Source organism: Mirounga angustirostris, unplaced genomic scaffold, assembly GCF_029215605.1.
Source record: "Mirounga angustirostris isolate CCGP_5_RB_7025 unplaced genomic scaffold, mMirAng1.0.hap1 SCAF_10, whole genome shotgun sequence".
In the NCBI taxonomy this organism is placed as follows: Eukaryota; Metazoa; Chordata; class Mammalia; order Carnivora; family Phocidae; genus Mirounga; species Mirounga angustirostris.
This window is the reverse complement of record NW_026991718.1, coordinates 48,589,699-48,611,247: the sequence shown is the minus strand read 5'-3', so window position 1 is coordinate 48,611,247 and position 21,549 is coordinate 48,589,699. Positions and strand designations below refer to the sequence as shown.

General features: G+C 48.8%; 1 protein-coding gene across 2 annotated transcripts; it reads right to left on the bottom strand.

Moving 5' to 3' along the window:
- Nucleotides 1-12,281: 12,281 nt before the first annotated feature.
- Nucleotides 12,282-21,547, bottom strand: BOLA3 (bolA family member 3). Of its 2 annotated transcripts, XM_045884752.3 has the most exons (4): nucleotides 21,395-21,546; nucleotides 18,900-19,023; nucleotides 17,018-17,106; nucleotides 12,282-12,527 (listed from the first exon to the last, which is right to left on the bottom strand). In XM_045884752.3, the coding sequence occupies exons 1-4, from the start codon at nucleotides 21,446-21,448 to the stop codon at nucleotides 12,462-12,464; spliced, it is 333 nt and encodes a 110-aa protein (XP_045740708.1). In that variant the 5' UTR covers nucleotides 21,449-21,546; the 3' UTR covers nucleotides 12,282-12,461. The 2 variants fall into 2 exon arrangements, with proteins under 2 accessions (XP_045740708.1, XP_045740709.1); XM_045884753.3 differs by lacking the exon at nucleotides 17,018-17,106 and having other exon boundaries at nucleotides 21,395-21,547.
- Between the last annotated feature and the right edge of the window lie 2 nt (nucleotides 21,548-21,549).

The following is a 21,549-nucleotide window of genomic DNA, read 5'->3' as shown; positions in this document are numbered from 1 at the left end:
CCTACTTTCTTTGTCAGAGTTGACATCAGAATGTTACATTTTATAACTTAATAAATTGACCTAAGCTAGTTTGTTAAATTTACTTAGTAAATTTACTAAGGGGAAATCATGAACAAAATAAAGTCTCACCCTTCTTGAGTAAAGAAGTAAATAAAAAAAATACTTATACTGGTAATAAACCTTTATATTTTTCCTTAAATGCAGTTAAGATCATGGGCAGTTCATCGTGATTATGCTAGTATGTCTATTTGATCCCACATAACCAGTTGAAATCTGGGAAAGTTTGGACAATCAACCTGTTGACTTTTACACATGACATCAATTGACCTCTCTCCACAGAACTAACACAGTAGATCAGATGTTCTCATGTTGGATAGACATGGTTATGTGCAAATAGTGCTTGTCTACTTCTCAACCACCTCGGTTCTGATTCAGCAGGTTTGGTGGCAAGAGGAGCTGCATTCAGCTCCGACTCCCCTAGGCTGGCCTCCACCCAGAATACAGTGTGGTCGTAGCTAAGTCACACACGGATGCTCAGCATAGTGCTTCTCCAAGGGAGGATTTTTAAAATCATTGGCATCTTCACAACTTCACTTTCCAATTGACTGGGATTTAAAAAACATTTTATTTATTTATTTGACACAGAGAGAGCAGAAGCAGGGGGAGCGGCAGGCAGAGGGAGAGGGAGAAGTAGGCCAGGCTTCCCGCGGAGCAGCGAGCCCGACGCGGGGCTCGATCCCAGGACCCTGGGACCATGACCCGGGCCGAAGGCAGCCGCTTTTAACGACTGAGCCACCCAGGCGCCCCTTGACTGGGATTTTTAAAAAGCAATACAAGTAAAGGCTCATTTTATTTTATTTTATTTTTAAAGATTTTATTTATTTATTTACTTGAGAGAGAGAGAAACAGCATGAGAGGGGATAGGGTCAGAGGGAGAAGCAGGCTCTCCGCCGAGCCGGGAGCCCGATGTGGGACTCGATCCCAGGACTCCGGGATCACGACCTGAGCCGAAGGCAGACGCTTAACGACTGAGCCACCCAGGCGCCCCTATTTTTATTTTTTTAAAGATTTTATTTATTAGAGAGAGAGAGTGTCGAGAGCAGGAATACAAGCAGGGGGAGTGGGAGAGGGAGAAGCAGGCTTCCCGCCGAGCAGGGAGCCCGATGCGGGGCTTGATCCCAGGACCCTGGGATCACGACCTGAGCCAAAGGCAGACGCTTAACAACTGAGCCACCCAGGCACCCAAGGCTCATTTTAGAAAATAGTATGATTAATTTTAGCCAGAGTAAAATAAAATTTTCTCACCAACTTTAAAAACCTGCCCACGCAGGATTTGCATTCTTAAATTGGCCCTGAAGCACGAGGCTGGATAGTGAAACTAGTCACGTGCACAGACAGCTACCAAGCCCAGGGTTTAATCATGCTCAGTAATGAGATCTACCCAGAGATCAGAGAACCAGCTATTAAGTTAAATGGGTCAGAAGAGAGGTGTCAGGTTGAGATCTTCTTCTTCTTATTTTTTTGAGAAATATTTATTCACGTCCTTCCTACTTTTAGACAGGAAAATTAGCTTCTTGTTTCTACATTATGGGCTCATTTAGTAAGGTCAAATCAGAAGATCAGAAAGTGGCAGGAAGGGAGTCACGCTTGCTGCTCCAGCTGGCCCATGTTGCAAGGTCCCAGAAGTGAGGTGGCTGACATTTTATAAGGGCTACCAAAGTGAAATGTTGTGGACTTAATAACAGCCTGACTTACAACTATATAGTTTTCTAAATTTTGTAATTAAAAGCTCTGTTGAATTATGCCTTTACTGACATGATATTGATAACGCCGCTCATTTTGACCCAGACCTCTTCAGGGGAATCCAGTTCTCTACAATGCATTGTAGCAAGAAAATCAGCTGATCCTCAAACCATGAGGATTTGTTTTAATGAGCCAGAAATGCTTCTCCTCAGTGCAGCACCAGTAGATTCCTAGCTTCAGACATTTAACCAAAGGAAGAGGAGAACAAAGATATAAAAAAGATCCAACCTTCCCATCCCAGATGAGGAGCTCATTTCCAAACTGTTAGCTACCAGAGAAGGCAAAATAAACACCAAAAAAGCCTAAAACGGGGCAAGTCAACATTAGCTTCTAAAAATCCTGCCTTGAAAAACATCCTGTTCTTTGAACTTTTTTTTCTTCTTTAGAGTTGTGCAAATTTGATTCAGAAAATAGCTCAGTTGGTTTTTAACAGGGCGGGGCAGGCGGCTGTGTGCATAAATGTATGAGCATTAGTGTACGTTGTAAGCCTCAGCTCCGAGAACAGAGGAAGATGTGGGGCAGGGGTGCAGCAGTTTAAGATATTTTGTATTTTCAGTTCCGCTAGTCAATGGCTGAAGTATTAGAAAAAGTACAATTTCCAAGGCATCAGAACTTTCTACTTCCATTCTATTTTTTTTCTTCCAACAGTTCTCTGTTAGATAAAAGAAGGACAATCTCAGTTTGTTTATAAAGTTTTCTTCCTTTGTTTCACAAGTTACTAATTACACGCTTACAGGTTAATAATGTGCGTGGAGAAGCCTTTCCTACCTATCCTTGTTTATAAATCTACCAAACCTCACCCAAGACAATGCCTTCCTTTAAACCCATCCTGTCTGGGGGACACTGCTACTTTCTGATACCTCTAACTCAGGGCACCTGCTTTATTTTTAATACTGCCGGTGCACTTTTTTGGTGTGGTGTCTAAGATGTGACTATTTCATGTTTGCCAAAATGTCTAGAATAGAGTAACTTTCAATTGGCCATCTGGATGGTGACTTCTTTTGCAGTTTTGTCTTTGTTATAAAAATTGCTTTCTGGGCGCCTGGGTGGCTCAGATGGTTAAGCGTCTGCCTTCGGCTCAGGTCATGATCCCAGGATCCTGGGATCGAGTCCCACATCGGGCTCCCAGCTCAGAGGGGAGCCTGCTTCTCCCTCTGACCCTCTCCCCTCTCATGCTGTTTCTCTCTCTCTCGCTCTCTAAAAAATAAATAAAATCTTTAAAAAAAAATTGCTTTCTGTAGCAAAAACCAGTAATAGATATGCAAACAATTAAGAGAAAGGAATCCAAGTATATCACTAAAGAAAGCCAGCAAACTGTGAAAGAGAGCAAGAGAAGGAACAGAGAAGAACTACAAAAACAACCATAAAACAAGCAACAAAATGGCAATAAATACATTCCTATCAATAATTACTTTGAATGTAAATGGACTAAAAACTCCAATCAAAAGACAAAGTAACAGAATGGATAAAAAAGCAAGACCCATCTACAGGCTCCCTACCAGAGATTCATTTCAGACCTGAAGACATCTGCAAATTCAAAGCGAAGGGATGGAAAAGCATTTATCACGCAAATGGAAGGGAAAAGAAAGCCTGGATAGCAATACTTATTTGGACAAAATAAACTTTAAAACAAAGACTGTAACAAGGGACAATGAAGGACACTACATAATCATAAAGGGAAAAATCCAACAAGAAGATACAACAATTATAAATATTTATGCATCCAACAGGGCAGCACCCAAATACATAAAGCAGTTAAAAACAAATATAAAGGAAGTAATTAATACAATAATATAGGGGACTTTAACACCCCACTTACATCAATGGACAGATCGTCCAAACAGAAAATCAACAAGGAAACATTGCCTTTGAATAACACATTGGTCCAGATGGCTCTAAGAGATATTCAAAACATTCCATCCTGAAACAGTGGATTACACATTCTTTTCAAGTGCACACAGAACGTTCTCCAGATCACATGTTAGGACACAAAACAAGTCTCAACACATTCAAAAAGACTAAGGTCATACCATGCATCTTTTCTAACCACAGTGCTATGAAACTAGAAGTCAACCACAAGAAAAAATTATGGAAAGAGCACAACTACATGGAGGTTAAATAACATGCTACTAAATAATGAATGGGTTAACCAAGAAATTAATTAATTAATTAATTAAAAAAATACATGGAGACTAAATGAAAACACAATGGTCCAAAACCTTTGGCATGCAGCAAAAGCTGTTTTAAGAGGGAAGTTAATAGCAATCCACGCCTACCTCAAGAAGCAAGAAAAATCTCAAATAAACAATCTAACCTTACACCTACAGGAGTTAGAACAAGAAGAATAAACAAAACCTAAAACCAGTAGAAGGAAGGAAATAATAAAGATTGGAACAGAAATAAACAAAACAGAAACTAAAAAACAATAGAACAGATCAATGAAACCAGGAGCTGGTTCTTTGAAAATTGATAAACCTTTAAACAGACTCATTAAGAGAGAGAAAGAGAGAGAGAGAGGACTCAAATGAAATCAGAGTGAAACAGGAGTAATAACAATTGACACAACAGAAATACAAAGGATTATAAAGAATATTATGAAAAATTATATGACAAAAAACTGGATAATATAAAAGAAATGGATAAATTCCTAGAAACATACAATCTTCCAAAACTGACCCAGGAAGAAATTGAAAATCTGAGCAGATCAATTACTAGTACAAAATTGGATTGGTAATAAAAAAACTACCAAAAAATAAAAGTCCATGGCTTGACCATCTGGTAAATTCTACCAAATATATTTTTTAATATTTTTATTTTTAAGTAATCTCTACACCCAATGTGGGGCTCAAACTTACAACTGTGAGATCAAGAGTTACACACTCTACCAACTGAGTCAGCCATGCACCCCCTCTACCAAACATTTAAAGAACAGTTAATATCTATACTTCTCAAACTAGTCCAAAAAAATAGAAGAGGAAAGAAAGCTTCCAGATTCATACTATGAGGCCAGCGTTACCCTGATACCAAAACAAGAGAAGACACTACAAAAAAAGACTGACAGGCCACTATCTCAGGTGAACACAGACACAAAAATCCTAGACAAAATATTAGCAAACTGAATCCAACAATACATTGGAAAAAAATCAATCATTTATCACAATCAACAGGAGTTACTCCTGGGATGCAAGGGTGGTTCAATATATACAAATCAATCAATATGATATATCACATCAACAAGAGAAAGGATAAACACCATATGATCATTTCAATTGATGCAGAAAAGCATTTGACAGTGTACAACATCCATTCATGATAAAAACCCTCTGCAGGGGCGCCTGGGTGGCTCAGTCTCTTAAGTGTCTGCCTTCAGCTCAGATCATGATCCCAGGGTCCTGGGATGGAGTCCCACATCTGGCTGCCTGCTCATCAGGGAGCCTGCTTCTTCCTCTCCCTCTGCCACTCCCTCTGCTTGTGCTCTCTCTCACTCTCTCAAATAAATACAATCTTAAAAAAAAAAAAAACCCTCTGAAGAGTAGGTTTAGAGGGAACATACCTCAAGATAATAAAAGCCATATATGAAAACCCACCGGTAACATCATATTCAATGGTGAAAAACTGAGAAACATCATATTCAATGGTGAAATTCCTTCTTCAAGATCAGGAATAAGACAAGGATATTCCCTCCCACCACTTTTATTCAACATAATACTGGAAGTCCTAGCCACAGCAATTAGACAAGAAAAAGGAATAAAAGGCATCCAACTTGGCAAGGAAGAAGTAAAGCTTTCACTATTTGTAGATGACATGATACCAACTACAGAAAACCCTAAAGACTCCACCAAAAACCACTAGAACTGATAAATTAATTCAGTAAGGTTGCAGGATACAAAATCAATATATAGAAATCTGATGCATCTCTATACAGTATAATGAAGTAGGAGAAAGAGAAATTTAAAAAACAATCCCATTTACAATTGCACTAAATATAATAAAATACCTAGAAATAAACTCAACCAAGGAGGTGAAAAACCTGTACTTTGAAAACTATAAAACATTAATGAAAGAAATTGAAGAGGATGTGAAGAAATGGAAAGACATTCCATGCTTATGGATTGGGAGAACAAATATTGTTAAAATGTCAATGCTACCCAAAGCAATCTACAGATTTAATGCAATCCCCATCAAAATACCAACAGTATTTTTCACAGAACTAGAATGCAGCCACAAAAGACCCCAAATAGCCAAAGCAAGCCTGAAAAAGCACAACTGGAGGAATTGCAATCCAGATTTTAAGATATACTACAAAGGTATAATGATTAAAACAGTATGGTATTGGCACAAAAACGGACACATTTAATTAAAAATAGAATTACCATATGAACCAGCAATTCTACTACTGGGTATTTACCCAAAGAATAAGTAAATACTAATTTGAAAAGATATATGCACTCCTGTGTTTACTGCAGCATTATTTGCAGTAGCCAAATTATGGAATTAACCCAGGTGACCATGGATAGATGAATGGCTAAAGAAGATATGGGGTGTGTGTGTGTGTGTGTGTGTGTGCACGTGCCCATGCACGTGCACTGGAGTATTACTCAGCCATGAAAAAGAATGAAATCTTGCCATTTGCAACAATGTGAACGAATCTAGGGAATATAATGCTAAGTGAAATAAGTCAATCAGAGAAAGACACTATATGATTTCACTTGTATGTGGAATTTAAGAAACAAAACAAATGAACAAAGGGGAAAAAAAGACAAACCAAAAACCAGACTCTTAACTATAGAGAACAAACTGATGGTTACCAGAGGGGAGATGGGGGGTGGATCACAAAATGGGTGATCGGGATTAAAGACTGCATGTATAATGAGCACCAAGTAATGTATAGAATTACTGAATCACTATATTATACACCTGAAACCAATATAACATTGTATGTTAATTACACTGGAATTAAATTTTTTAAGATTTTTTTTGTTTTTTAATTTTTTATTGTTATGTTAATCACCATACATTACATCATTAGTTTTTATTTATTTGACAGAGACATGGAGAGCACAGATAGGCAGAGCGGCAGGCAGAGGGAGAGGGAGAAGCAGGCTCTCTGCTGAGCAGGGAGCCCAATGCGGGGCTCGATCCCAGGACCCTGGGATCATGACCTGAGCCTCAGGCAGACACTCAACGACTGAGCCACCCAGGTGCCCCAGAATTAAATTTTTTTTAAATGATCAAATGAAATCAGGGATATGAGAATATTATACAAATTGCTTTAAGCTTAAAAAACTAAGCTATTATTTGTGAGCATAAATAACTCCAAACATTTTCCCCAGAAGGGGAAACACACTGAAAATCTGAAATCCCTAAACACCCAAGTGTTTGCTGATATGGGTACAGTTCCAGGGTGCCCCGAAAGAAAAGGTTTCCTGTGACCACATGTGGTTGAGGAATATGTTTTTGACGTCTAAGGCACAGTTCTTCTTAAATCTAAAATAAGCAAAGGATTTTTTTTTTTTATTTTATTTAAGTAACTCTCCACCCAACATGGGGCTGGAACTCACTATCCAGAGAACAAGAGTCGTATGCTCTTCCGACTGAAACAGCCAGGGGCCCCAAACAGAAGCTTGTCTTTAATGACAAAAAAAATTGCTTCTGTCAAACACATCCATAATTTTCCCCCAGAATATATTGGTTTGCACTGCTATTTAAAAACTAAAAGGTCGTCGAAAGCAAGGAAATTCTGAGAAACCGTCGGGGCCAAGAAGAGATGAAGGAGACAGGACAATGACATGTAATGTGGAGTTGTGGAGGGGACACTGGGAACAAGATATTAAGGAAAAACTAAGGAGATCCGAATAAACTATGGGCTTTAATTTGTAATATTGTATCAATATCGGTTCGTTAATTGTAACAAATGTACCACACTAATCTCAACCGTTAAGAGGAGGGGAAACGGTGTGGAATACACCAGGCACTCTGTACTCTCCTGTCCATTTTTCTGTAAATCTAAAATAGTTCTAAAAACAGTTATATAACTGTCCTAAAAACCGTTTACTTAAAAAAAAGCTAACACTATTACTTGAACTTCAGTTGTTCTCACTTTTTACTTTTTCATCCATTTGTTTAGCTGGCTATTCGGCTCCCTGAGGACCTCTGGGTTTTTATGACTGCTGGGGAGGTGGCTGAGGCCAGAGACCATTACAGACACTCGGGTTCTGAACAAAGGGCGTTTGAATAAAGGTCAAGGTGATTGAAGAAACTGGCATCTTTTACTTGTACCCTCTTACCTGCCTCCCTAATAAGCATTATATTTTTCTAAAACAAAACAGAATTAAAGTGCATAAATGTTCTTTGAAATTCCCAGTGTCAGGCTATCTCACCACGACCTGAGAAAAGCGCTCAATTTCCTGAAAGGAGGCGCCTAATGACAGACTCAATCCTACCAGCGTTATTAGAGCAAATGCAAGCAGAAAAGATGCAGAAGTCGGGCTCATTCGGTAAGGGGTGAACTGCAAGATACGGATGGCATGGCTTAAGGCTCTCTGGGTTGCAAGTAAGAAACAACTCTGCTGACTCAAGCCAAAGGTTTCTGACACGCACGCGGGCACATGCGGGGGCGTCCTACCTTGTGGGTCGGAGGGAGCGCAGGGTAGCGACGCGGTGCGTGGCGCTGCTCCGGAAAACTCGGGAAACTCTCAGCTGCCAGAGGCCTGGCTCCTTTTTCCTCAGACCCGCAGGCCGGATTCCGCCTGGGGCAGCTGGGGGGCCTGGGGCCCACCCCCAGCTCGGGTGGCATGGGAGCTCTCCCACCGCTCACCCCGTGGAGTTAGGGGGTGCGGGCAGCACCCCCCCCCGCCCCAGCCAGCAAGGTGGGTAGGAGATGGAGGGGAGCTGGCAAACTGACGCAGGCGCAACAGCTCCCTGGGAGGAAAGGGGGTGGGCAGGACAGGCCTCACCCAGGTTTCGGGGCAGAGGTAGGGGGTCCGGCCTGACTCTGGAGGCTCTAAGGCGTGCAGGACGGCTCACGTCTGTTTTTAACTGCCTGGTCTTTGCCTCGTGGTCCTGGGAACAACCCCAGCTGTGAGTATTTTAAACACCCCGGGTGGTTCTCATTTGCAGCAGGATTGAGAATCACTGTCTTCTTTATTCCCCAGCGTCGGCTTCCTCTCAACTCAGATTTGCCAATGCCCCCCTGGCATCTCCCAGGCCATTTTTCCAACTTCCGTTTCTCCTAGACGGATTCGCTCCGTATTTCTTGACTGGAGTGCCCTTATTTGTTTGCCCAGAGCTTTCCACCAGCCATGAGCTGTCCTTGGGTCATTTACTCTCGCCTTTCCAGTTTGGATTCCCAAGAAAGACGACTGGATTCCTTCGCTCTTTGCCAGCGCCAGCATATGGGTGGGGCTTCGTGGCCCCGGGTCCCCTCCCAGGCTGCAGGCCAGCCGGTGCCCTGGCTGCTCGTTCGGTGGTCTAATCAGGGGAGAGAGGGGCACTACATGAACCCATGGGACCAAAGGGGCCTGGGGGAGGGCTGTGCATGGGGCAGTGTCCCTTTGATTGATTGATCTGGTCAGCAAGCACCTACCTCAAGATGCTTTGGATTTTCCACTGGAAAACTGGACACTGTTTTTAAAAGGACACATGACTCAGAAACTGTACCCCCTCCTTCCACAAGTAGCACGTAATCAGCAAGCTAAGAGTTGGCTCTGTCAGATGCAACCTTATACTCTGGCCACTCTGATTAAACAATTTCTTCTTGTGTAATCAACTAAAAAGAAACTCTGATTCCTCCAACTTTCCTTTTAATTTTGGAGGAAGAACAACTGCAGAGGGGGTAGGGGAGCTCCTTGAAAAAGTTCTTGTTGCCAGATTTGGGAACAGACATGTGGCCGTGGTAGGGCTGACACATTTCTCCGGGCCTGGAGAGTCGCCTGGGGTGGGGAGACGGGGTGAAGCCAGGGAAGACTTCGAGTTTCCCTGGTGTCCCCGGACTCCTAGCAGGCCTGCCAGGCCCCATCACCTTTCCCTCCGCTCAAGAATACCTGTTGTTTGTCCCCAGCCTCTTCTTGAAACAGAACCCCCCACTTTTTGAGGCGATTGCTCCTCCCTCCACTCTAACGCCGAGTCCGGAGAGAGGCTGCCGCATCACCTGCCTCCTCAGTGGCTCCTGATTCAAGGCGGGCCGGTCGGAGGCCTTCCCGGGCATTCTTTGGACTGGAACTTGGAAGGAAAGTCTGCCCTTCTCACGGCTTGGACATTAAGTATAAAAATTAAGAGCCACGGGCAGGACAGTGAGTCATACCCTGGCAGTATATGGTGAACGCCAGTCTGCAATAAATATATCTACGATAAAGCTGATCTGCAGAGAGAAGCAGACAGGAGATGCGGAGACCCAGGGGTGTCGTGAGCTCCTGACCTTGCGCCCCTTTCTGCAGTCCGGCCCTCCCACCTCTCCTTCAATATGTGAAATGCCCCAGCATCCTGCCCATACTGCACACATGTACAGTGTGCAGTTATCTGTTGCTCTAGAACTTACCCTGAAACTTAGTGCCTTCAAACAACAAGTATTTATTACCTCCCAGTTTCTGTTAGTCAAGAATTGGGAGTAGCTTAGCTGAGTGGTTCTGGCAAGCTGCAGTCAAGATGTCAGCTGGGGCGACAGTTGTCTGATGGCTCAACGGTGACTGTGACTTGGAAGGACCCACTTCCAAGATGGCTTACCCAAATGGTTCTTGTTTTGGCAGAACGTTTGGTGCCCTGCTGGCTATTGGCAGGCCCGTGTCATTGGCTGTTGGTAAGAGGCCTCCGTTCCCCACATGGGCATCTCCACAGGCTGCTTGAGTGCCCTCACAGCATGGTGGCTACCTGCCCCCAGAGTGAGCAGTCTGAGAGAGAGCAAGGAGGAAGCCACAGTGTCTTTTATGACATAGTCTCTGAAGCGGCCCCTTGTCCTTTCTACTGGATTCTGTTCTTTAGAAGCAGAGGACTACGTCCAGCCCACCCTCAGGACAATTAGCCTCCACACAAGTAACCAACATGTGTCTAATTCTGTGATCTCTCTGTCCTCACTGACCGCTACCATCTTCTGGCCCCTGGGACTCCATTCTTCGGTGTTTCCCCACTACGCCACCCAAAAGCTGTCCTCTGGGGCGCTCTTTCAGAGGTGCCCCCGATCCTCAGTTCTGTTTTATCCTGGCGTCTCAGCTCTTATACAACTCCGTGAATCTCTTCCATGTAAAAGGCGGCTCTGCCTTGGCAGGACACCAATCCCTCCCCCTTACTGTGGAGTTGGAGAATATTTTTAAACCCCAAATGGGGGCATGTATATGAACAGATTATTTAAAACTTGTGCTGCCCCAAAACTCAGGCCCGAGGTCGTTTTAACCACATCCTTTCACTACTTCGGGACATACTAGGGAATCTCGAGAAATGCTAGTGACCACCGGTTTCCCTGGTGAGCAGCTCCACGAAAGACAAAGGAGGCATTTGAGGAAGGAGCGGATGGTCAGCCTGGCGTCACCATGGTGACTGGGGTGCCGAGGACTGAGAGCGGCAGTGGACACGGTCTCTCAGACAGCTGTCCAGGAGGGAAGTGGGGGCGGGACGGCAGGAGCCCCACTGTGAACCCATCAGGGCTCTCTCTCGGTTGCAAGCAACAGACACCGACCAGACTGATGTGAACAATAAAGAATTTAGTGAAAGGACATGGAACAATCCCAAAATTTCTGGCAAGATTGGCGAACTGGCTTCTGAAAGTGGGCAGGGACAGGAAGGCTCTGTTACCAGAGCCCGGATCATGCCGCAGACCCAGACAGCGCGACCGCCACCACGGACTCCAGAGCCCCGCAGCTTGCGACACTGACTCTGTCACTACCAGCAGCCGGAAGGCCGGATCCGCTGCCTCAGCGGCTGGGATGGGTGCGCCGCCACCCCTCTTTCTCGGCTCACTTGCTCCGCATTCAGAGTCCACGTCCGTCTCATGGGCTGAGTCTAGACCTACCCATGCCCATATGCAAGTGAGCTAGGAAAGCAGACCTTTCCCGCTTCCGCTGCGGGAGATGGGCTGCACCTCCCTCCAAGATGCGGAGGGCGGGGCATCTTCAAGCACGAAGAAGACCTTGACCCTGGCATCCCAGACTCCTCAGAGTCCACGCCAGGCAGTCAGAAAGTGAAGGTCTAAGATCATTCTTGTAAGAAGTTTGGAGGGGGAGGGAAAGCCAGGCATTCGACCGAGGGAACAGCAAAACCAAAGGACATATTTTTTCTTTCTTTTTCTCTTTTGGGTAAGATTAAGGGGCCTTAAGAGCAGTTTCCTAGAGGAGAAGAAAGAAGAAAGTCTCTTGACATGACAGAACGAGCTGGCACTTCCCTCCACATGTGTAGCAACAGGACACAACTGACAAGGACGAGACCTTTGGACAAAGGACACTGCCTCCGAAACAGAGGAACCAGACGCATCACCAATGACTCTTCGAAGGTTTCGGATGTCTGTTGCCTTTAATTAAACTCTAAATAGAGAACATATTCTTCTATGATTATAGTATGGAAATGTCTATGAACAAAATAGATAACTTTTTTGGCAAATGCCTAGGAAAGAATGGTGTCAGCCAAGTTCACCGAAGGCGTTAAGCAGCAGCATCTACGCGGCCAGGACGTGGTCAGTGCTTGGGGACGGAGGTAAATATCCGCAATCCGTGCATCCCTTTGATTTCTTCTTTCAGTGCCTAAGTAAGGAGAAGAGCATCACTGTTTTGCATCCGACACCGAGCACAGTAAGTCTCTCTGAGAGTATCTGTATATAGCTCTGTCTCCGTAGGAGGCGCTGCACGTGCTTTGTCTGAGCAGTTTCCCCTTTTTTTTAGAAAACAGTTTTTTGTTTTTTTGAATCAATGTCTAATGAGGCTCAAAAATCAAAAGTTATAGAAAGGCATGCAGTGAAGTTTCCCCCCTCCACCTGCCCTGCACCACCTCCCATTCCCACCTCCATCTCCAAAGGAGAGAAGTGGTGTCAATTTCTTGTATGTCTTTGCAATGATTGAAAAATGCATGTTTAAGCTAATATGAATATATATCCACCCTGCTACCTTTTATTTTTTTTTAAGATTTTTATTTATTTATTTGACAGAGAGAGACACAGCGAGAGAGGCAACACAAGCAAGGGGAGTGGGAGAGGGAGAAGCAGGCTTCCCGCCGAGCAGGGAGCCCCATGCGGGGCTCCATCCCAGGACCCTGGGATCATGACCTGAGCCGAAGGTGGACGTCTAATGACTAAGCCACCCAGGCACCCCCACCCTGCTACCTTTTAATAGCATAAATGGTAGCATGTCAAACACCTTGTTCTACACCTCCCCTTCTCCACCAGCCACTGGAGATCTTAATTGTGTACAGCTGGTGGGCCTACCAATTTGCCTGGTATTTAGGTAGCTATGTGCCTCTGGCCCAGCCTGATTGGTCCAGGGGTGACACATGACCCAAACTGGGCCAATCAGAATCTCTGCTGGGATTTTTCCCTGTGGAGCCTTGTCTCTTGGGTCACTATACTTGAACAATGTCAGTTGGAGGTGGCTGGGGGCCATGTTCTCCAACAAAACGAGAAAGCCCATCTCCAGTAGGAGAAAATGAGGCCAAAACACAGAAGCCAAAAGCTCAGCGAGGGGGAGAGAGAGAACATGAAAAAGACAAGCAGAGGAACTTAAGACCCTGAATCTAGATATGCCAGAAACCAGATAATTTAACTGCACAGGCCATTTAATTCCCTTTGTTTGCTTTTGCTAGCTTACAACAAAAAAATTCCTAATATGTGCAGTCGGTTTACGGGGAAGGATCCTTAGAGATAATCTAGTCCTATCCCTTTCTTTGATAAAAGACACAGAATCTACCCCCTGTCCAAACCCAGCAAGTGGGGAGCAGAATCAGGACCTGACCCTGATGTTCTGGTGACCCCTCGTCCCCCTCGGGCCCCCGTCCCGCCCTGATGCTAGGAGCTGCTGTGTGCTGGGGGCCGATGAACTGCCCTGGCCCTTCCACGTTCACCGGCAGCCCCCTCAACTCTGTAGACAACAGAAATACCCTGGGGAAAAAGCCTCATGTCATGTCATGGGGCGGGGGGGGGGGGGGGAGGGGGGGCAGGAAAGGGAACACAGCCCCTGGGCCCCAAGCTCTCTGCTTTCTGCAGGCACAGAATGCCCCCTAAAGGCTGTCCCCGTCCCTGTGTTTGGGCTGTCACCTGGGTCACAATCCTTAAAGCCTCCTTGGCTAGGCGTGGGCCCAGCCGCCCTTCACGTGGAAAGCCTTGACCCCTCATGCCCTGTGCACTTAGCCCTCCCAGTGCCTTCTACCAGCTCTCTCACAGGCTTCTAAGGGCCTGTGACCCAGGTCACAGTATCTCCCAGCTACAGGGGGCCCTAAAGGTCATGCGGGTCACTTCACAGTTGAGGTCCTGGTCGGGAAGTGACTTAGCCATAGCCCCACAGTTCACAAGATGTAGTTTGGGTAAACATTTCTCAGCGTCCGCTACTGTGATGGGGTTGCAGGTGTAAAAGGCAAGGGGAAGTAATACAAGGGCACACAAAACGGACATGGCGCACAGTGACAGGCACTGCTGGACCACGAGGCTGCGAGCGCTGCTGTGGGTGTGGGGATGGAGCCAGCCTGCACTGGCCGTTCGTGGAGCGGGGCAGCTGGGAGTGGGACGGGCAGAGGGACCAAGTACTGGGCCCAGGAGGGAAGGCCAGGGACCTGCCACGATGCACGGGGGGAAGCCTGGCTGTGAGTCAGGAGCAGGCGGTGCGAGACTGAGGCAGGCTCCAGAGGGGAGGGTGGGGCTGGACTCCCTGGGCACTCAGGGCACCCGCTGCAGGGCTCTGGGCAGGGGAGGCATGGGCTGAGGCACCCTCAGGGGCAGGTGCACGGGCAACAAGCGGGAAAGACGCCGGAGAAGGGGAGAGGGCGACTGCTATTGGCTGAATGCCTTCCGCATGCATCGCGAGGCCAGGCACGTGTTGGCCAACAACTCATGCGATCTTTGCCAACACAGACACTGAGGCTTGGGTCCCGCTGTGAAGCAGCCAAGAAGGAACCAGCTTCCTCCAACATAAAAGGGAACTCAGTGCTCACTTCTCTCCCTGGGTCTGTTCCCCAGGGCGGGAATAGGATGGATGCCATCCTTGGGGCCTGGCCCAAAGTCAACACCAATGACTATTCCAGAAGAGAAGGCTGATGAACCCTGGGAGCTGAACGAGGCCAGGCTACACATGGGCAGGGTCCCTGAGGAACCGCACATTCCTGCTGAGGGTGGAACAGGTGTGAGTCGTGACAGCAGGGATGCCCGTCCCCAGGGAATCAGGCAGGGACTGTCTGACCAGTAGTGGACTCCAGTATCAGATGGACAAGGTGGCCTTTTCAGGGCCTTTTGGGCCTAAGAGTCTCGATTCTATTAGAGTGACTAAGCAAGATCAACGAGGAAAGCTTCACCCAGTCCAGGCCCATCAGGACCCCACCCGGCTTCTCCCGCTCGGAGGGTGCCGGGGGAAGTCTGAGTTCTGCAGGGGTCCAGAGGAAGCCTTGAGCCCATGACATTCCCTCAAACCCAGGGAATGGCTGCCTTCCTCCTCCCCCCAGCACGGTGCGGGCTCTGCCAATGCTGTGGACAAGGATGACAACAGCGATGGCCGCTGACATTTACCGAGGGCTTACGAGCTGTCAGACTGCGTTCCGGTGCCACGCGTGTGTTCTACCACGAATTTGCAAAACAGCCCTTTGAGGCAAGTACTGTTTCTCTCCCCGGTGACAGATTAAAGAACCGAGGCACAGGGAGGTTGAGTAAGTTGCTCAGGATCACACAGCTAGAAAGTAGCAGAGCCCACATGCGTAATGTGGGCAGACAGACTCCAGAAACTGCATCCTTAACCACTTGTATCGGTGGCCCCAGGCCAGGGGATGTGCTCAAATTCACAGCGCCCCTCAGAGCCCAGGCGCACCAGGCAGCCTGAGGAGTTCTAGGGACAAAACCCAAAGTCCTGCTGTTTGGGGACGATTTGGGCCCATCAGGTCTTCCCTGTCTTGCCTTGGCTCCCACCCCTGAGATCACACGGGACAAGAAGTACTTTCGGGGGAGCAGAGAGGCCGTTCTACCCCAGACCTCCCAGCAGACCCGCAGCACGCCATATGGCTGAAGGTGTCCGCGTGCAAGTGAAGGACTGGGCTCTTTGAGGAAGGCAAAGATAGATCCAAAAGGGAACAGCCCACAGAGGGATGACAGGGCCAAGGGACAGACAGCAGGGTCCTAAGTATCCAGGACACAAGGCAGAGAAGGCTGGAGTCAGAGGGTGTGGGGACATTCGTTTCCTGCCAGGCAGGTGGAGGTGCGGGGGTTGGGGGGGCAGCATTTGAGCTGGGTGCCGGAGGAGAGGAAGGGAACCCAGGCAGGAGGGCTGATCTGGGCAAAGATCCAGAGGCACAGACAGAACAACGGGCAGGGGCCAAGGGAGGCTTCGTTCGGGGAAGGGTGGGGAAAGGTCTGGAATAGCAGTCTGGGACACCTGAACTGGATACACAAGGGGCCACAGAGGGACTCTCATGACCAGAGCTGTGCTGGACAAAAATGAAACTAGTTTCACAATGTGCAAGACCTTCCAGAACAATGTAAGACACACCCACTGTGGGGTGTGGCCCACAGGCCAGGGCCCAGGCTGCTGTAAATCCCAAGTAAAAGAAGCAGAGATCATGAATAAACTGGACCTGAGTCTGGTTAAATCTGATGTTCCAGACCTCCCATATCCTGTCACTGGGTCTGGGTCAGCTGGGGCAATTCTCAATCGTGCCATGCCTCAATTTACCCATCTGTAAAGCAGTCCAAAGAGACGCTAAAAAAAAAAAAAATCTTCAAATCTACAAAAACATCTATTTTTTAGTACTTGTATGTTTACAAATATATACAGTAAATATTGGTAGCATTATACAAAAAAATACAGAAGGAAATGCAAAATAACTATTGGGTGGCTTCTTTTCAATTCTGAATAAAATTCCTATTTGCCCACCGTCTGATTCCAGGTAAGTTCCAGATTACATTTTGCTCAGGTCCTGAATGCTGTCTGCATGAGCGTGGTATTGCCTTAATCTTTCCCAGGGCTGACAGTTAAACACCATCCCTGCTCGTCAGGCCCTTTAAGATGCTGGAGACCAATGGCAACGGAGCCGTGTTGCTTCTACTGACCTGATTTACCATCTGGTGCTGCTGGACAGTTCTCTTCTCCTTAAATTCTTCTGACTCGATCCGGATTTCATACATCGCCCCACAGCCGCCTGAAATAAACATGACTCAAAAGTGTTTCAATTATTAACTTACAGCAGCCACTGTCCCATATGTCCTCAAAGTACCATACAATCCAAAGAAGGTCTGAATATTCTTATTCAGCAGAAAGTTGCTGATACGGTTAGAAAAACCTCACAGCTGACGACCGGACCACATGCTCCCCGCGGGGCCGCCTTGATCCAAAATGTGCTCTTCCTTTCGCAAGTCAGCTGCACGTACCCAGGATTGTGCCTTGTGGGGCATGAAAGGTAAGGCACAGAGCACAGAAAGCCTAGGAAATGTCGGTTTGTTTCATATTTCTATTGAGTAGGCCAGGAAACCCCCTAGAGGAGGAGGGGCGGGAGAGGCTGAATTCCCGTGTTCGACCCCACCACAGGGGCAGCAATCGGTATTTGTAAAAATGCAAAAATACACTACAGTTTGGTCTGAAAAAAACCTGTGTAATAGAGCTGCGTGGGTCTCTCTCTCTCTCTTTTTTTTTTTTTGGATTTTATTTATTTATTTGAAAGAGAGAGATCAAACACAAGCAGGGGGAGCAACAGAGGCAGAGGGAGAAGCAGGTTTCCCGCGGAGCAGGGAGCCCGACGTGGGGCTCGATCCCAGGACCCCGGGATCAAGACCTGAGCCGAAGGCAGCCGCTTCACCGACTGAGCCAGCCAGGCGGCCCTGCACGGGGCTCTCTTCAGCCCCTCCTGGTCTGTGAGCAGCCTCAAGGGTCTCATCCCGGGCTCCCTCGGGGAGGGAATAGCTTTCTGGTCAAGCTGTCTGCGGTGGACACATCCACCCGCACCCACATGGCCGGCGAGCTCGCGCCGATGACCGACGCAAGTGTGCTGCCCTGGCATGAACCGACGCGGGCAAGAGAGAACATGTGCCCTGTGCTGGGGGCACGTGGCCAGTTTATGGGAAGTGCAAGTTACTCAGCAGGCTTTATGCGCCCCAGGAACCGAGCTGCCCGGCCTCGGTTCCTTTTCCACACTCTGCTCAGGGTGAGGCAGAGCCAGACAGAAGGTCAAGTTCCAGCTCTGACTGACCTGGGCCTGGGGCAGGTATAGGACTGAGGACCTCATGGCCATGCAGGGTGCCAAAGACACATGTGGGTATGCAGAGATGCAGGTGGACGGCCACCTAACTGCCCCCGCTAAGCTGTTCCACAGGTGCGTCTGGACAAAGGCCCTGTCCTCCTGGCCTGTGGGTGCAGAACTCGCCTCCCCACCCCGTTCCTAACACGCAGCCAGTCTGAACTTCTGAGGCGCCTGGGGCTGGCAGCTGGACTCAGGACAGAGTCCGCCTGTGTCCCCCTGTGTCCTGGTGCTGGTTCCAGTTCTGCCACCTCCTCCCTGGGAGGGGCTGAGCAGGTTGTTTGGCCTTTCTGGGCTCGGCTCCTCGTGGGGAAAGTAAGGAAGTTATTTTCAAAAGGATAAAATCCTTCTGGGATCCGCCCCAGCTCTAACATTCTAGGGTGTCAGAGAATGTGGCGAAATTAATGTTCATCTGGAAGTCAAATTAAAGACCGTGGGCCTGAGCCCCAGAGAGACCGAGAGCCAGGCTAGGCTAGCAACCATGAGTCCTCCCAGCCAGGCCTTATCCTCACACACAGTCTCCCTCCCACGCCTGCACATCCGCACCTCCAGCCATCGGCTGGGAGAGACTGAATTCCATCTGTCCAAAAGCCACACGTACTGAGAAGCGGCTGATGGCGAATGTGCTCTGCCCAGTGCCCTGGCCCTGCGGAGGGCAAAATCCTAGCAGACCGCGTGGGAAAGATGAGAGAAAACCTCACCTGAAATGTCGGTGACTTGGATAGCTGTAGCTCCAGGAAACCTTTCTTTGAGAATTTGGGTCACTCTGAGCTCCCCCTCAGTTTGCGAGGCAAACATTCGCTGGACACAGTGGAGAAGAGGAAGCTGCCACAGAACAGAGGAGAGTCATGGCCGAGCGAGATGATGGTGTCCTCAGGCCGGGCCTGGCCACTGTGCAGGTCCCACCTACCACTGCCCCGCCAGCCAGGGCCCAGGCCCCCCGCCAGCATGGCCATGGGCTGCATCCCAGGGACTGCGTGGCATCGCATGTCCACTGAAGCTCCCCAAGGCACAGAATAAACTTCTTGGGGAGTTGGTGGAGTCGGGGAGTGGAATTGTAAATAACTCACTTTGACTCCAGAGCAAGACAAACTTAACAGATCTTGAACTCCTCCTCACGATAATGCTGTCAGAGAGACACCATCATGGTGTCAATTTTGGAGGTGAAGAAACGGGAGGACTGTGGCAAGTGCTAAGGCTGGGCCCACTGGTGAGATGTGGAGCCAGAGGCCAGGCAGCCCGCCTCAGACATGCCTCCCCGGGCCAGCGTGCCACTGACCAAATGCTGAGACCAAATGCCACCTGTCTTTTAGGCCTGATTCACATTCCACACCCTCCAGTGGGATGTGGCCTTGTGACGTACTGCTCACTAAGCAGGCTACACTTTGCTACATGTACCAATTCTTACTGGGGAGAAGCAGCAGAATTCTGTTAAAGGACCTGAAGGAGAAACATTTTTAGATTATTTACCACTGGCAACAACACTCCCCCTGCCCCCAGTGGCGACCAAGGAGAGCCAGTGCTTCTGATAGGAACATGTCTCAACCCTTACGGGAGACAGAGCAAAAAACCAAGTCTGCAGCCCTTTGACTGGGTTGTGCACATGCTAAAAGGGAGACTGAAAAGAGAGCATGGCAGGCCCTGAATGTCAGGCTAAAGATCTTGGCGTTTGTTAGGCCTCTTGGTGCCAAAGTAACCTGCACAAAACAGTGCCTTTTGAAGCTAGTCAGGAAAGAGGCCCAGATGAGAGGTATTACAAAGGGAGTAGCCTGGGCATCAGACTGGAGGGGGGTGACAGATGGGACACACGAGCGCTGTTCATCTAGTGTTGGTGCTGAAGGTACCATCCCTTCACCCTTCAGTCCCACCTGTCCTCAGGCTGTTCCTGATGGCCCAGAGCAGGGTCCTGTGTTAGAGAGTCTCAAAGCACCTTCTTCTTTTTTTTAAAGTAGGCTCCACACCCAGCAGGGAGCCCAATGCAGGGCTTGAACTCACCACCCTGAGTTCCAGACTTGAGCTGAGATCGAAAGTCCGACGCTTAACTGACTGAGCCACCCAGGCGCCCCTTGAAGCCCCTGCTTTAAAATGACCTGTGCCCTGGCTCTTTCACTAGCTGGTTTCAAAGGCCAAGACTGAGTCCATCCTGTCACTGCGGCCTTCCAAAGCTGGGCCAGGACAGGCCCTCTGGGAGACTTGGGTGATGGACGGATGGACGGATGAGCACAGTGAGCACACCATTCAGGGCATGCCTACTCACACGGGCAAAGAAGTCTCAATTCTAGCAGGCAGTTGAGATGCAGGTCAGAAGAAAGATCTGGAGGGAGACTGAGTGCTGTGTGGAGGGACAGAAACTTGATGTTGGGGGCCTGGCTAAAACTGGGATGGAGGAGGGGGGTGTGGAGCCTCCTCTGAGGACAGAGCCTTGGGGAGCAAAGGCAGAGGGTAACCAGGTGGCAGGCAGAAGCAGAAATCGCTAAGGGCTGAGGGTACTTAGCATTGCTGATTTCTTGGGAGGTCTTTCCTCCATTTTAGCTAATCTGTAGGCAGTGGCCTTTACACGAGCCATCTACTGACAAAATCCCTAGAATCCTGACTGTCCCGCTGAAAGTCACCAGCTCTTTATCCTCGGCGGAGACGGGTTCAAGAGCGGCCGGCGAGGAGGAAGAAGGGAAGAGCAAAGTGGATGAAGTGAGGAAAGGATGACTCAGAAACGAGGAGAGAAACTTCGGCGAGCGCGCGGGCAGTGCCCTCTGCCGGGCTTCTACGCAGGGCGTGTGGGGCTTGGAGAGGGCACGGAGGCTGGGAGGACTTGCCCGAAGCCCAGACCCTCGCACTCTCCGGCACCCACGCCAGGACTCCGGGCTGTGACTGCCAGGTCTCCGGCTCAGTACCTCAACGCCGCTTTCTCCGCGCCCGCGGGATCACGACGGTTTCTGTGTCTGGTCCCCTCGCCCCCCACCTCCACCGGCTCAGGAGCTCCGCCAGCGCGCGCCGGGGCCTGACACTTCTCCGAGCCCCGCCGCCCCGGCCCACTGAAGGACCCAACCCACTAGGAATGAATGAGAGAAAGGAAGGGGAGGCCCCCGGGCCCTGCGCCGCGCTCTACGGGAGCCGGTCCTCGAGCCCCGGCCGCGGTCGGCCCCGCGGCCCCTCGGCATCTCCCGCCCGGGAAGAGCAGCCCGGCCCCGCTGCTCACCCCGCGGATCCCACGGAGCAGCGGCGCTGCCGCGGCCGGGCTCCACGCCGCCATGCCCGGCCGACGCGGCCCGCCGCCCGAGGTCGCGGGCCGCGTCCCTTGAGAGGCGCGGAGCCGGGGGCCGGGAGCCGCCGCCGCGGGCGAGGCCGCCCCCT